The following is a 13,491-nucleotide window of genomic DNA, read 5'->3' on the forward strand; positions in this document are numbered from 1 at the left end:
GTTGGGGTGCGGGCTCTGGCCGGGCGGCGCTTAACTCGGGAGGCTCCCAGTCAGCGGTGCAGCAGGGCTAAGGCAGGCTCTCTGCCTGCCCTGGCCCCGCACCGCACCCGAAAGTGGCCGGCACGTCCCTACAGCCTCTAAGGAAGGGGCAGGGGGCTCCGCGCACTGCCCCCGCCCTGAGCACCGACTCCACAGCTCCCATTGGCTGGGAACTGCGTCCAATGGGAGCTACGTGGGCAGTGCTTGCAGGCAGGGGCCGTAGGGATGTGCCGGCCATAGGGATGTGCCGGCCGCTTCTGGGTGCAGCGCGGGGCCAGGGCAGGCAGGGAGCCTGCCTTAGCTCTGCTGCGCCACCAGACTTTTAGCGGTCTAAAATCTCCCAGATTAGCTTCAGTAGCCTCTGGGAGACAGAGCCCGATTCCGTGAGACTCCCAGTGAAACAGGGAGGGTTGGCAATCCTACCTGCATGTGTCTTGCTTTTGCCTTTTGAAAAGGTGGTCATCCTAGTAATGTGCACTACTGGGGTGTGATTTGTAAAGTGCACCAATTTGCCACGCAGTAGTTGGTCTGTGTAGGCCCTGCTGGTGTGCGTACCAGCAGGGCTTACACAGACCAATTACTGTGTAACACATTAGTCCTCTTTAGAAATCACAGCCCCGTTGTTCAGATTGCACTCCATTGTGGACAAGCCCTCTGAATGTTAAAAATTACGATTATAAATTTAAACTGTCAATTAATGAGAAATTTCAAAAACAAAAAAAGAAAACAGCTTGGGAAATTATACAAACAGCATTACGTGTTGCAATGCAGTGGATATAAATGAGGTAATGTTTCCAGATACATAGAAACTCTTGGATATCTGCATTTCTTGGGGTAATGAAAAGCACGAGATTAATTGAAATACCGGACTCTTGTAAGTATGCTGTACACCTGAAATGCCACAGCCATATGGATGTTATTCCTTACACAATTGCCTCTTCTCCCGGATGTGCTCTTTCTTCAGTAAATGCTGTGCAGTGGAAACCTTTTCTTGACTTCTTTGGCCCCAGACTTTGCCTTCATGGCTGTGCCAAAGAATCTAGATTTCTTTGTAGCACTGTAGTTGGTTGTGCTGGAGTACCACAAGATGGATGTATTTATTCCCTCTGGTGCATACATCTCTTTTGCTTTGGGACTGGAGTCTTGTTTCACAAAGCTCTTGGAACCTCCAGTTTGCTATTGGTGAGAGTATTATCTGTACCATACACCTCTGAAGAGGACATTCCTCATAGCAATAGTTACAGCCCAGTCATAGTGAGGTACAGTCCAAATGGTCAATTCTCTGTAAACTGTAGTCTATATGGGAAATGTGATGTGGGCAGTGATTTTATCCACATTGTCAATCTCAAGTCATCTCTGTTTCCATCTCTTACAGGCCTCTATCCTGTTTATATTTCCCCAACTCTCTTTTGCATCATTGTTATGACTCACCAGGTGTTCATTCACCTGAATATATCTAATGGTACTCATCTAATCTAAAACCAGCATCCATTGCAGGCCATCTGTCTTTTTCAGAGAGTTTGCAAAGTTGTTACTTGAAGTTCTGGATGTACTTGAAACCAGATTTGTCCCTCACTCATTTCTGATCTTGAAGAACAAAATTATGGTCGCTTATGATGCTTTCTTGACCTGCCATTCAGAGCTGATGCTCATTTGGGCAATCTTGCAATCTCTGATCACCTAAAACTCCTCAGTACATCTTCTGAGTAGGTTGCACTGCTTGCTAATCTCCCACAACTGGGAATACACAGAGGCCACTCAAAGAAGGGGAGGATACTTACCAGTAACTGTTGTTCTTCCAGAGTGTTGCCTCTGCATATTCCCAGTCCCTGCCAACCTTCCCCACTTCTTCAGAGTTCCAGGCAAAGAATTCTGAAATTAGGAGACAAATTCAGAGTGGTTTGGGCCATGCTTCCTTTTGTACCTTCAGAATCCAGAAGAAGGGCCAAATGGCCCTAAGGGACTGCTCTCTAGTCCACAGCCCAACCCCAGGATGCATCAGTCCCACAAGTGTGAATATGCAAAGGCCATACTCTCAAAGAACGACAGTTACCAGTAAGTAACCGTGTAAAATGTTTCCAGCATTCAGTGGAAGGTCACACTCCCAAACTTATTTTGCCTGTGCAGTCTCTACTTCTGGGATGAGGAAAGATCAGAGCAATTAACTTAATGATGCTCTTGCACAGATTGAGGTGCCATAGTGTGCAGATCTTCCATTCTGGCTCTGAATCCTTGGGTCATCTGTTTTATCTGGAGTTTCAGAAGGCTTTGATTCCCCTGTTGGAGCCTTTTAAGAGAAAAGAGAGACTATTTTAACATCCGCTCTTGCAAAGAAGAGAGCCCTAAACTGAAAGTAAGGAGATCAGGAGAGTTGAATTGATCACTTCCTAGGCACAGAGGAGACTCTGGTTCTGACCATATTTCTTTGCCATGTTTCCGTGCAGGGCTTTGTTCTCAACAATCAGATTCAAGACACTTGGATCCACTGAAGCATCAGGCCTGGTGTTCAAGTGATTCTTTAGTTCCACACTAGGTCTCGTACCCTCCAAGCCAATACTAAAGTTAGAAACTGTTATGAGGGTTGAGGAAGGATTTAATTCTGGGACTTGGAGCAAAATCTTTACAGATCCATCAGGATCTGCACAGAGAGGGTCCTCTGATCCATTGTCTGGGTGGAAAGTGCCTCAAATGATATTTAGGTCAGATCCATATGAATCTTTGAGATGGATGCCCATGCTACAGTTAACACTCAGCAAACCAATAGCTTCTTTTGTTCTCAGAGAGGATGAGTGTCCAATGTCAAATACCTCTGAGTCTCCTGGCCCTGGTTCTCTTATCATTCCCCCAGAGCAGAGTTCGGTATTTTCCCTTGCATTTCCCCAACTGTATGGGGAACTGAACACCACTAGCTGTCACCTTCAGCCCCCAACTAAAACCTCTCCAGCGCATCATCAGAGATCTACAACCTATCCTGAAAGATGATCCTTTACTCTCACAGATCTTGGGAGACAGACCTGTCCTCGCTTACAGACAACCCCCCAACCTAAAGCAAATACTCACCAGCAACCACACATCACTGAACAAAACCACTAACCCAGGAACCTATCCTTGTAACAAACCCCGATGCCAACTCTGTCCACATATCTATTCAAGTGACATCATCATAGGACCTAATCACATCAGCCATACCATCAGGGGCTCGTTCACCTGCACATCTACCAATGTGATATATGCCATCATGTGCCAGCAATGCCCCTCTGCCATGTACATTGGCCAAACCGGACAGTCTCTACGCAAAAGAATTAATGGACACAAATCTGACATCAGGAATCAAAATACTCAAAAACCAGTGGGAGAACACTTTAACCTGTCTGGTCATTCAGTGACAGACCTGCGGGTGGCTATATTACAACAGAAAAACTTCAAAAACAGACTCCAAAGAGAGACTGCAGAGCTAGAACTGATATGCAAACTAGACACAATCAACTCCGGTTTGAATAAGGACTGGGAATGGCTGAGCCATTACAAACGTTGACTATCTCCCCTTGTAAGTACTCTCACACTTCTTATCACACTGTCTGTACTCGGCTAGCTTGATTATCACTTCAAAAGTTTTTTTTTTTTCTCTTAATTAATTGGCCTCTCAGAGTTGGTAAGACAACTCCCACCTGTTTATGCTCTCTGTATGTGTGTATATATATCTCCTCATTATATGTTCCATTCTATATGCATCCGAAGAAGTGGGCTGTAGTCCACGAAAGCTTATGCTCTAATAAATTTGTTAGTCTCTAAGGTGCCACAAGTACTCCTGTTCTTCTTTTTGTGGATACAGACTAACACGGCTGTTACTCTGAAACTTTCCATCTCATGTTACTCATGGTCAGTGTTCAGCTTACATGCCAGTATGGCCTTAATTTCACATTTAGGGCTGTTAGAGTACCTGGGACTCTACATTCATGAATGAATTCTCATTACCTTTTCCTCTTACTCTCCAGATGACAACAAAGCTTTGGAGATTCTTGTGGCTGCAGTTCCAAGGAAGTCGTATAAATTATTCAGTGTTTTCCAATCCAAGTAAGGTGTCCTTACCTATTCTTAAAGGCCTTAAGGATTTTGCCTAGGATGTCTGCAAGTATCCAGCTTCTTTGCCTTCTAATTTCAAGAAGTCTGATAGGACATACCAGGACCTGCAACAGGATTTAAATATTTTTCTTTCCCCCACCCCATTCTGAGGACTGTGTAGATGTTTGCCTTTGCAGATAGACCTCTATAGTTCCCCTCCCTCCATCCCCCCGTGCAATAAAGAGTCTAGAAATTTGTGTATTTTATTGGGAAAAGTGTATTCACTTGCTTGGCTCCTTGAGTGACATTTGCCTCTAAGTTCAAGGTGTTTGCATCACTAAAGTCCCACTTAAACCCTCTAAACTACAATGAATCAAATTGATTTGAATATAAATTGTCTAATGTTCCTCTTCCCTCTAATCTCTGTCTGCTTGCCTGCCAGCCCGTAAATTGTGAGCTCTTCAGAGGAGGGACTATCCTTCCGTGTTTGGAATGTGTCTAGCACAAGTGGGCACTACCATAAATAAATAAATGAATAAGTACAACTAAGCCCTTCAGAATCATCTGGCTCTTTGTGGAGATGTCCAAGGGGAAAACAATAACTGTTGAGAGACTGTGAAAATGGATTGAACTCTCTTATATTATTGAGCGTACTACCAATACCAGACAGACCAGTAGTGGCTCAGTAGGGACTAAGCCCCGCCATATTAAATCAGACCCTCTTTAGATTTTTGGGGTTTCCAAATATCCATCCTTTCTCCTCTTTCTTTCCCAGTGCAGCTCCATGGAGAGCAGTCCAGTGGGGCTGCTGACATTTAGCCCCTGCAGTGCAGCTGTCTGGGGAGGAAGAGGTTGATGGAAGTGGTTGCCTCTAGCTCTTAAGAGAACTCCTTCTTCCAGTGAAAGTATTGAACAGTGCAGGGACCAGCACATGTTCACAGGCTGCCTTTTCAATTTCCTTTGAGCATAGCCTCAGTACAGAGCTCCACACCTTCCTTAAAAAGAACAGGAGTACTTGTGGCACCTTAGAGACTAACAAATTTATTAGAGCATAAGCTTTCGTGGACTACAGCCCACTTCTTCGGATGTATATATGCATCCGAAGAAGTGGGCTGTAGTCCACGAAAGCTTATGCTCTAATAAATTTGTTAGTCTCTAAGGTGCCACAAGTACTCCTGTTCTTTTTGTGGATACAGACTAACACGGCTGCTACTCTGACACCTTCCTTAGATGCTGTGGCAGTGGGAAAGGGAAGCAGAGCTGTCCAGTGTCCTGCAAATGTAAAGAGGAGCAGAGGCAGCAAGTGTGTAGGAAGAAGGAAATGGATGGTTAGCAGCCCAGCGGTGAAGGGTTGGGCCTCTCACGCAGTGTAGGAGCCTAGCGGGGAGATTCAGGAGCTCAGTGAGGGATGGCCTTTGGCTTGTCAGGTCTGACAGTGGGAGCTAAGTGGCTGGAGCCACAGCTTCTTTTCAGGAGAAGGGAGGGAAGGAGCTAAGGTGGGGCCTTTTGCCTATGTCCTGGTTGGAAGGGATGGTAAGGAGCAGGAAAGGGGAAGGAGCAGCGTGACTGGAGCGCCACCGTTTGCTTTGGGCACCAACTGCCACTGAGAGGGACTTGGAGAGAGAGGAGAGACAGGCTGGTTACCTCAATGACTTCCCTCTGTAACGTTTCCATTATGGCAATATGTAAAGCTGGTACTTGGCATTTTAACCATGCCGGATGAAGCATTCCTCTTTCCATTGAGATGCCAGTCTGATTACTGATTTGAGAGAGTAGTGCTTCAGTCTCTGTTTAATTAAATCTCCTTAGCCCTCCCTCTGTAGCTGTCTACTGCTTGCTAATCTCCCTAATAACTGGGAGTTAGCAAAACCCATTTCATGATAGTAAAAGGAAAATAACTCATCAATAACTGGAGTTCCCCTAATTAATATATATATATATATATATATATATAATATAAAATATGTATCTGTGTACATCCACACAACTCTTTCCTCCTTCCCCTCCTCTTTGGAGGGTGGTTAGTGTCAGGAAGAGGAAGCAAGCTGAGCCTGCGGGGTGTGAAAAGGGCAGTCTCTGTAATGGAATCAGTTGGAATGCTGAACCAAATCTTTGGAATGCATGTGACTCCTAATGGCCAGGCTGCTTTGAACTGTTCCAGGGACCCACCAAAGCAAGTGTGCCCCTCTTTAACTGGAGATCTGCAACACATTCAGCAAACTTCTCTTTTCTGTTAAATAATCTTCCTTTTTCTTTTACTCTTTGTATTTAATCGGACAGAGTAGTTCTGTCTTGGGGCATGATAGATATTTGTTTGGTTGAAATGATTCATTTCTCCAGCTCTGATAGCTGTTTTATTATTAATATATATGAATAGCCAGCAAATTAATTATTTCACCTGAATGTAACTGTCACAAGGCAGAGTCTATGCTGCAGGGTGGGGGTGGGAGGGCTTGGTTGGAGTGCATTTTTGGCTTTTCTCAACTGCAGGACAGATCAGATATTGTACTAAACTGCACCAGACGTAGTCAGACCAAGAATCAAGGCAACACAAAGATGTCTTAAAAGCCACTCTTGAGCCACCTTGGGCTCAACCACCCCCATGAACCTGGCCTATTGTCTTCAGTGGAGGACTCCCAATCTTTAATTGTGTAGCTGAGAGCAGAATCAGTCCCCTGAGTTCCCAGGTAAATTAGAAAGCTGAGCCAGTATATTAAATACCACCATTAATCTTCTCACAGGCAAAGGCAGTGTCAGATCTATATTTCAGGTGGATTCAGAAAATAAAAAACTCAGTGTCAGCATCTGGCAACCTGAAGTTACAGAAGCCAGATTTACAGTAGTACATACTTAATTGCTGCCTTAGAAAGAATATTAAAACCCCAAGAATGTTAGTAATGACCCCTGAGGCATGACAACACCATCCCTTCTTAAAGATAATCAGAGAGTAACTATTGTTTTTTTTTAAAGAGATTGTCCTGGAAAAGTTAGCTCTCCCTGTGGAGAATGTATTCATGGAACCACACTCTCCCTGAAGCCCAAAGATTGAATCCTAGCAAGAAATAAGAGTAGAACAATATATTGAAAACATACAATATTATTATTTTCAACATTTAAAAATAGGCTTGCATACTCCTGTGGTCAGCGAACTGCTTCGGAACATCTGGCAAGGCTTATCCAGGCTCTATTGCTAACCTTACCTGAATTACAGTAGCGCTGAGAAGGTCCCAGTCAGAACCCTGTGGTGCTAGGTGCTGTACACACAGAGACAGTCCATACCCCAAAGAGCTTACAGTCTGAGTATGAGACAAGAGACAACAGGCTGACGCAACCAACAGAGCAGGGAGCACAAGGAAGCAATGTGACGATCCTAGCCAGCCATGTTAAGTTTTTTGTAGGCCTCAGGGCAAAGGGGAATTTTAAGGAGGGATCTGAAAGAGGACAATGAGGTAGCTTTGCAAATGTTATGAGGAGCAGCTCCTGGGCATAAGGGGCAACACGGGAAACAGCACCAAGGTGCTTGTTGGAAAATGTAACAAGTGGGCAGTGGAGGAAGCATTGTTAGGAATGCAGAGGGGAGAGTCATTATCTTGATAGCGTATTGGAGATGATAGGTAAGTGGGGATAGGCCACAAGGGCCTTACAATCAAGACCAGTAGTTTTTGATGCAGTAGCAAGGGGGGAGCCAGTGGAGAGATGTGTGGAGAGGAGGGACATGGTTGGAGTGATGAGGCAGGAACATGATCTTTGCTGTAGCATTTTGGATGGATGTAAGTGGGGAAGATTGCATTTGTCAAGGACATGTTGCAGCAGTCAAGACAGGAGATGATGAGGGCCTAGGTGAGCGTTTTAGCTGTGTGGATGGCAAGGCCGGGTCTTAGAGATATTGTGCAGGAAGAAGCAGCAAGATTTCGACTGGCCTGAATCAGTGAGCCTAGAGCAAGATCTGAGTCGAAGAGAACACCATGGTTCCAGGCATGAGAGATAGGCAGGAAGGTGGTGCTGGCCACAGTAACTGAGAGAGGAGGGGGAGGGAATGGCTTTGGGCGAAGAAGGAAGAGCTCTGTTGTGGGTTAAGCTGATGGCTGGACATGCAGGAGGCGATGTCAGAGAGACAGGCTGAGATTTCATTTTGAACAGAAGGAGAGAAGTCCACAGTGGAGAACTAGATCTATGAATCATTGGCATGGAGATGATAGCTGAACTCATTAAATGCTTAAATATCATTTTTCTGCTTACTAGCTCTGCTCCTTTAATACAAACCATTGAGTCTTGTTCTTCGTGTTTGTCCTGCTTTGATTGCATTCCTTCATTGGTGTTTGTCATGTTTTACTGAAAATTAAATGAATTCTTTTCTCTGACAGGTGAATAGGGTTTATGTTATTTTTGACCTGCCCACTACCGTGTCAATGATCAAACTGTGGAATTATGCGAAAACTCCCCAAAGGGGAGTGAGAGAATTTGGTGTAAGTACTTATTCATAAGCAATTTTGATGAGTCAGCTTGCCCTAATTTCCTTTTTTATTTCATACTCATAATTTATCACAGTGTGATTCACACTTTTTGTGTGCAACATCAACATAAATGTCTAAAGTTTTTAAAAACATGATTCATTAAAGTTAATAACATGCAGAATAACAGAATCAATTTCTGTAATAGGGTGTAGTCAGTTCTTGTATGCCTGCTCATATATTTTATTAGAAACTAATCTGCCACGAGACAGAGTGAGAAAGCACCAGAGATAAACTGAGAGAGATGCAAACTGTTTGATACAGAGACGCAGCTGAACTAGTGACCAGCTCTCCTGGAACAAATGGTGCAACTCCTATTCAGCTGACAGAGAGGACTGTATTGAAAGCAATGACATTTCATTCAGACACTTTTTCCAGAAGAGTTTTCAGTTTTCATGAATAATAATATAAACTGTTCTGTTGCTTGAACAAAACTGATTCTTGATTATTTTATGTTTCCAGCTTCTTGTAGATGACTTGCTTGTGTACAATGGAATTCTAGACATGGTGAGCCACATAGTGCATGGCATCCTGCCCACCTGTGACCCTGTGGTTCCATATCATACCATTCTCTTTACAGATGATGAGAGGATTTGCCAGCGAGAGAAGAATACAGTTATTAGGTAGGTGCTGGGCTTTGATTTTAATGAGGAATCCTGTTTACATAATTTTATTTCTAGTGGCCGATGTCAGCAACTTCTACATTACTGTAGAGAATTGCAGTGCTATGTACTGACTGGCATAGAAAGCAATTGTGCTGTATATTGTATTCAAAGGATCAGATACCAACCCAGTGATGCTAAATTTTAGAAAAGGAAATTTTAATAAAATGAGGAAGTTAGTGTCAAAAAAACAAAAATTAAAATCCTTACATTTGGCATCAATTCTACTAAGGAAACAATACTAGAGTCTCACAAAGTATGCATCCCATAGAACAAAAAGGTAACCAGGAAGGTAAGCAGTAAACCAGAGATCTTTCAGAATATGGAAAACCAACCTTAGTGCAGAAAGCGGCACGGGCCGAGGGACATGCTGGCCACCCTTCCTGCAGCCCCCATTGGTCTGGAGCAGCGAACCCCAGCCAGTGAGAGCCGCGATCGGCTGAACCTCAGACGCAGCAGGTAAACAAACTGGCCCGGCCTGCCAGGGGCTTTCCCTGAACAAGCGGCGGCCCAAGTTTGAGAACTGCTGCCCTAACTCTCCTGCCCCCAGGATTTTCAGTTCAGGAGATCTCTTGGGTCTCTCTTTTCAGTTGGACTTTTTTAAGCTTTCATTCCATTTTTTTCTCCAAGGAGAGGCACCCTACCCTCACAGTTTTGTGGTGGAGAGAATAAAACCTCACACTATTAGTACTTGGTGGATCTTAACCTTCATTTTCAGAAGTGTGTATAAACTTTTCTTTATTGTTACTTTTGGCATTGGCCTACTGTCTTCCCCACTGCACTGCTCAGCACTTTTTATAAACTTTGGGCCTGATTCTGATCTCATTGACCTGTTTAAATCCAGAGTGACTTCAGTGGAGTTATTTTAGCTTTACACTGATGAAGCCTGAGGTAGAATCTGACTCACTTTGTGTTGTTTTGAGATATCCCTCCTTTGTCTCCAAGAATGGAAATCTAGTACAATAAAGTATCTTTAGAGAAAAGGAAAAAGGCAATTCTTGTTTTCTGAAGCTATCATATCACGGGATTCCCACTCACCCACCCTTAGGGTTTGCTTTTTGTGGTGGTTGATATGTAAGCATAAAATGGGGTTCGTCCATTTTGTTAATTTGCCAAGGTGGCCGTTAGATTTTAAAGCTAAAATCTAACAAACTAGATTTGCCAATTGGATAAGTATTATAGCCAATATAGAATGGAACCTAATAGGATAACCCCTTTTTTTCTAATCCAGGGAATATTAGCTTACTACTTCTCATTCTGGGTTCTTTACAGGTCAACTTTTAACTTGAATGGTATTTCTCAAATCAGGACACATTCTTATTCTGAACCAACCAGCAATTTATTAATTCACCCAGAACCATGTTAGTATACAATCACACATTCACCACTCAAGTGTAGACAACAACCAGTGTTCTAGGTGTGTAGTACACACACACACACAATATACAGTCTTGCAATCGATTATCACAATCTGGAGTTGTCTCAACAGTTATACCAAGCAACAATGTAAATTATCAAGATTTTTTATTACATTTACTTATGATACTCAGTTTCAGTTCTTTAGTACCTAGCACTTTTATCACATTCCAAGGATGAACTTGTCTTTAAGGCACTTTTAAGAGTGTGGTTACTACAGTTTGAATGGATTGGTCCAACAGTGAAAAGTTTAGCATATCAAAAGCAATTGCTTAAAGTTATTGTTTTTTATCTCTCATAGGCCAATTTGCTTGGCCATGCAAAGGAATTAAAATCTAAAATACGGTTACTTTAGGTCTCACTAGAAAGTGTAGACTAGGCAAGATAACTTACAATTATTTATATTAAAGATTAGAAGGGGAAATACAGTCTTCGAAATGAAATCTCATCACTTCATCATATCCACTTAACCTGGGATGGGGGAGAGTCCTTTCCACCCAGTTGGTCTGGGCATCAGTCACACTTAGGATTCTGCAGCTTCTTATTCAGTTCAGTCAACTCTCCATTTGCACGTGGTGACCTCAATTTTATATACTCTAATTTCAAGGCTGGTTGGAGGGGCCACCCTCTGATTTCTATTGAACATGTGCCAAGTGAATGCTCCGATTTCAGCTCTCTCCATTTTTCTGCTGCTTCCATAGGTATCCCATAGTGTAGGTGTACACAAATTTCTTCAATCCTTTTCTTATCGGAAGCCTTTATATGTTCAATTCATTTCAAGGATTGTATTTCGTTATTAGCCCCTACTCTCAATTGGGATCCACCCCTTTTAGCAATTTCACTTACTATCCCAAAGTTATATCTTTCAACATTCCTTCTTCCTTGTGCCAGACAATTCCTATTACTTCTAGAGTGCACCAGTTATTTACAATGAAAATCAACAAAATCCCTTCTCATCTTCTAAATCTGGAGGACATACTCAATGCATTCTTTAGTTGTACATAAGCATTTCACATTATTTAAGACTGACAGTAGAACAAGAAGGATATATATAGATATAGATTGAAGGAGATAGATCTGACTCACAAGGCAAACAAACTTGTAGCTTCTAATTTGGGGTGAAAGATTATCCAGGGGATATTTGATTTACAAGGAAAGCAATATATAATTTATAATTTCGGGTGAAAATATGTGGCTTTGATTTTCTTGGGGTAGTTTGCCCAATTTGACCTTCAGTCTTACAGCCAGTCATCTCTAGTTTGCTTAACTTGCAGCTTCCCCATTCATCTCTTGATCCATTCACAATGTGCAATGGGCCACTTTGCATAGGATAGGAAGGTGTCACTCTTGCATGTAAATTGGAATTCTTTTTAGGTAGGTTGGGAGGGAGAAAGAGGTTTTATCCATATGCAGATCATGAGAGAGTCTTGGCTGATCTGTGGGTTCTTTGAAAAAGTGTCTCACATGATGTGAATCATTTTCTTCTTGTCTTTACTTCCTAGATGGATCCTGTTTTAGGATAAATAGCTATTAGAAATAGCTTTTCTAATTTTTTTTTAAGGCCAGAAGGAATCAGTAGTTATTAATCAGTTGACATTTTTTCTGTATTTAATAGCATTTAAATTTGATTAGATTTTGAAGCTATTGATTCCTGCTCATAAAGGAACAGACAGTCTGTCTGCAGTCTACACACAAATGTTGCATTGGTTTAACTAAAATAAACTTTTAAATAAACCACTCCCATATGGACACACTTAAACTGGATAAGAAAGAGAACATTTTCAGCAGTGAGGATAATTTGGTAACATTGGAACAACTTACCACAGGTTTGATTCTCCATTGCGTACAGTCTTTAAATCAAGAATTGATGTGTTTCTAGAAGATATTTTTTAGTTCAGCCAGAAGTTATGGTCCTGATGCAGGAATCACTGGGTAAACTTATCTGGCCTGTATGATGCAGGAGGCCAGACTAGGTGATCATAATGGTCCCTTCTGGCCTTGAAATCTATAAATGTATGAAATTGGTTTATAACTCTTTTATATCAATTTAGCTTAATTCAGTAAATTACCAAATTAAGCTAAATAAATTTAGGATGGTTGCAAACTGATTCAAGAATGTCTACGTGGGTACATGGCACTGGTTTAATGAAGTTGATTTAAAAACAGATTTTGGTTCAGATGGTCAGATTTTGCATCTAGAGAAGGTCGGAATAGGCTGCAAAGTGGATGTGGTAGTAGCAGTTGGAATGTGCATTTGAGAGCACCCCTCCCAACAAATACAATTGTGAGGAATAACTTTAGGTTCTTAGGTTTATAGCTGTGGGCTATATGAGGGTGAAGCCTCACCCTTCCAGACTGTGACTCACAGAAGGCAGTGGTGTCAGTAGTACAGCCTCACAGTGGTTTAGGTAACACATTGCAGTGTGCTTCCCCGTAGCTGCAGTGGTATCTATGGACTATTGATTCTCCCTGCTATTGGTCTGCTTTTCATCTTTGCAGCAATCGTGTAGAGGATCAGGATGTACGAATGATGAACGAAAATCAAATTGTTACAAACTCCAAACAGAAGCAGATTGCTGCTGACCCAGGTGAGTTTCATTTCTTTACGAGAACCTTTTGCCCACTTTCCGCAGACACAGAATGAATAACAGGCATGCTTTTTGGCAGATATACAATCACCAAAAGTATAGAAAGTGGGGAAGTTCCAGTAAATATACCTCCCTTCCCTGCCGCCACCACCACCCCACCCTATGAGGGCAAACCTTCTAGTTCAAGCTCCTCCTGCCCCAGCATGACAGCAG

At 42.6% G+C, this 13,491-nt stretch overlaps 2 protein-coding genes across 5 annotated transcripts in view; one reads left to right on the top strand and one right to left on the bottom strand.

Annotated features, from left to right (window-relative positions):
* KATNIP (katanin interacting protein) overlaps nucleotides 1-13,491 on the top strand; it is a 183,483-nt gene that overhangs the window by 160,774 nt on the left and 9,218 nt on the right. For 3 of the 4 annotated variants that reach the window (XM_054042252.1, XM_054042254.1, XM_054042253.1), the window contains 3 exons: nucleotides 8,466-8,567; nucleotides 9,075-9,235; nucleotides 13,190-13,278. In XM_054042252.1, coding sequence (XP_053898227.1) covers nucleotides 8,466-8,567; nucleotides 9,075-9,235; nucleotides 13,190-13,278 — 352 coding nt within the window. The remainder of the gene's footprint in view (nucleotides 1-8,465; nucleotides 8,568-9,074; nucleotides 9,236-13,189; nucleotides 13,279-13,491) is intronic. The other variant, XR_008446476.1, reaches the window with a different exon arrangement.
* Nucleotides 11,965-13,491, bottom strand: part of GSG1L (GSG1 like) — a 169,782-nt gene continuing 168,255 nt past the window's right edge. The window contains exon 7 of the mRNA XM_054042262.1: nucleotides 11,965-12,199. The gene's annotated coding sequence lies outside the window, so the exon portion shown is untranslated. The remainder of the gene's footprint in view (nucleotides 12,200-13,491) is intronic.

The sequence above is a fragment of the Malaclemys terrapin genome, chromosome 10, assembly GCF_027887155.1.
Source record: "Malaclemys terrapin pileata isolate rMalTer1 chromosome 10, rMalTer1.hap1, whole genome shotgun sequence".
Lineage (NCBI taxonomy): Eukaryota > Metazoa > Chordata > Testudines > Emydidae > Malaclemys > Malaclemys terrapin.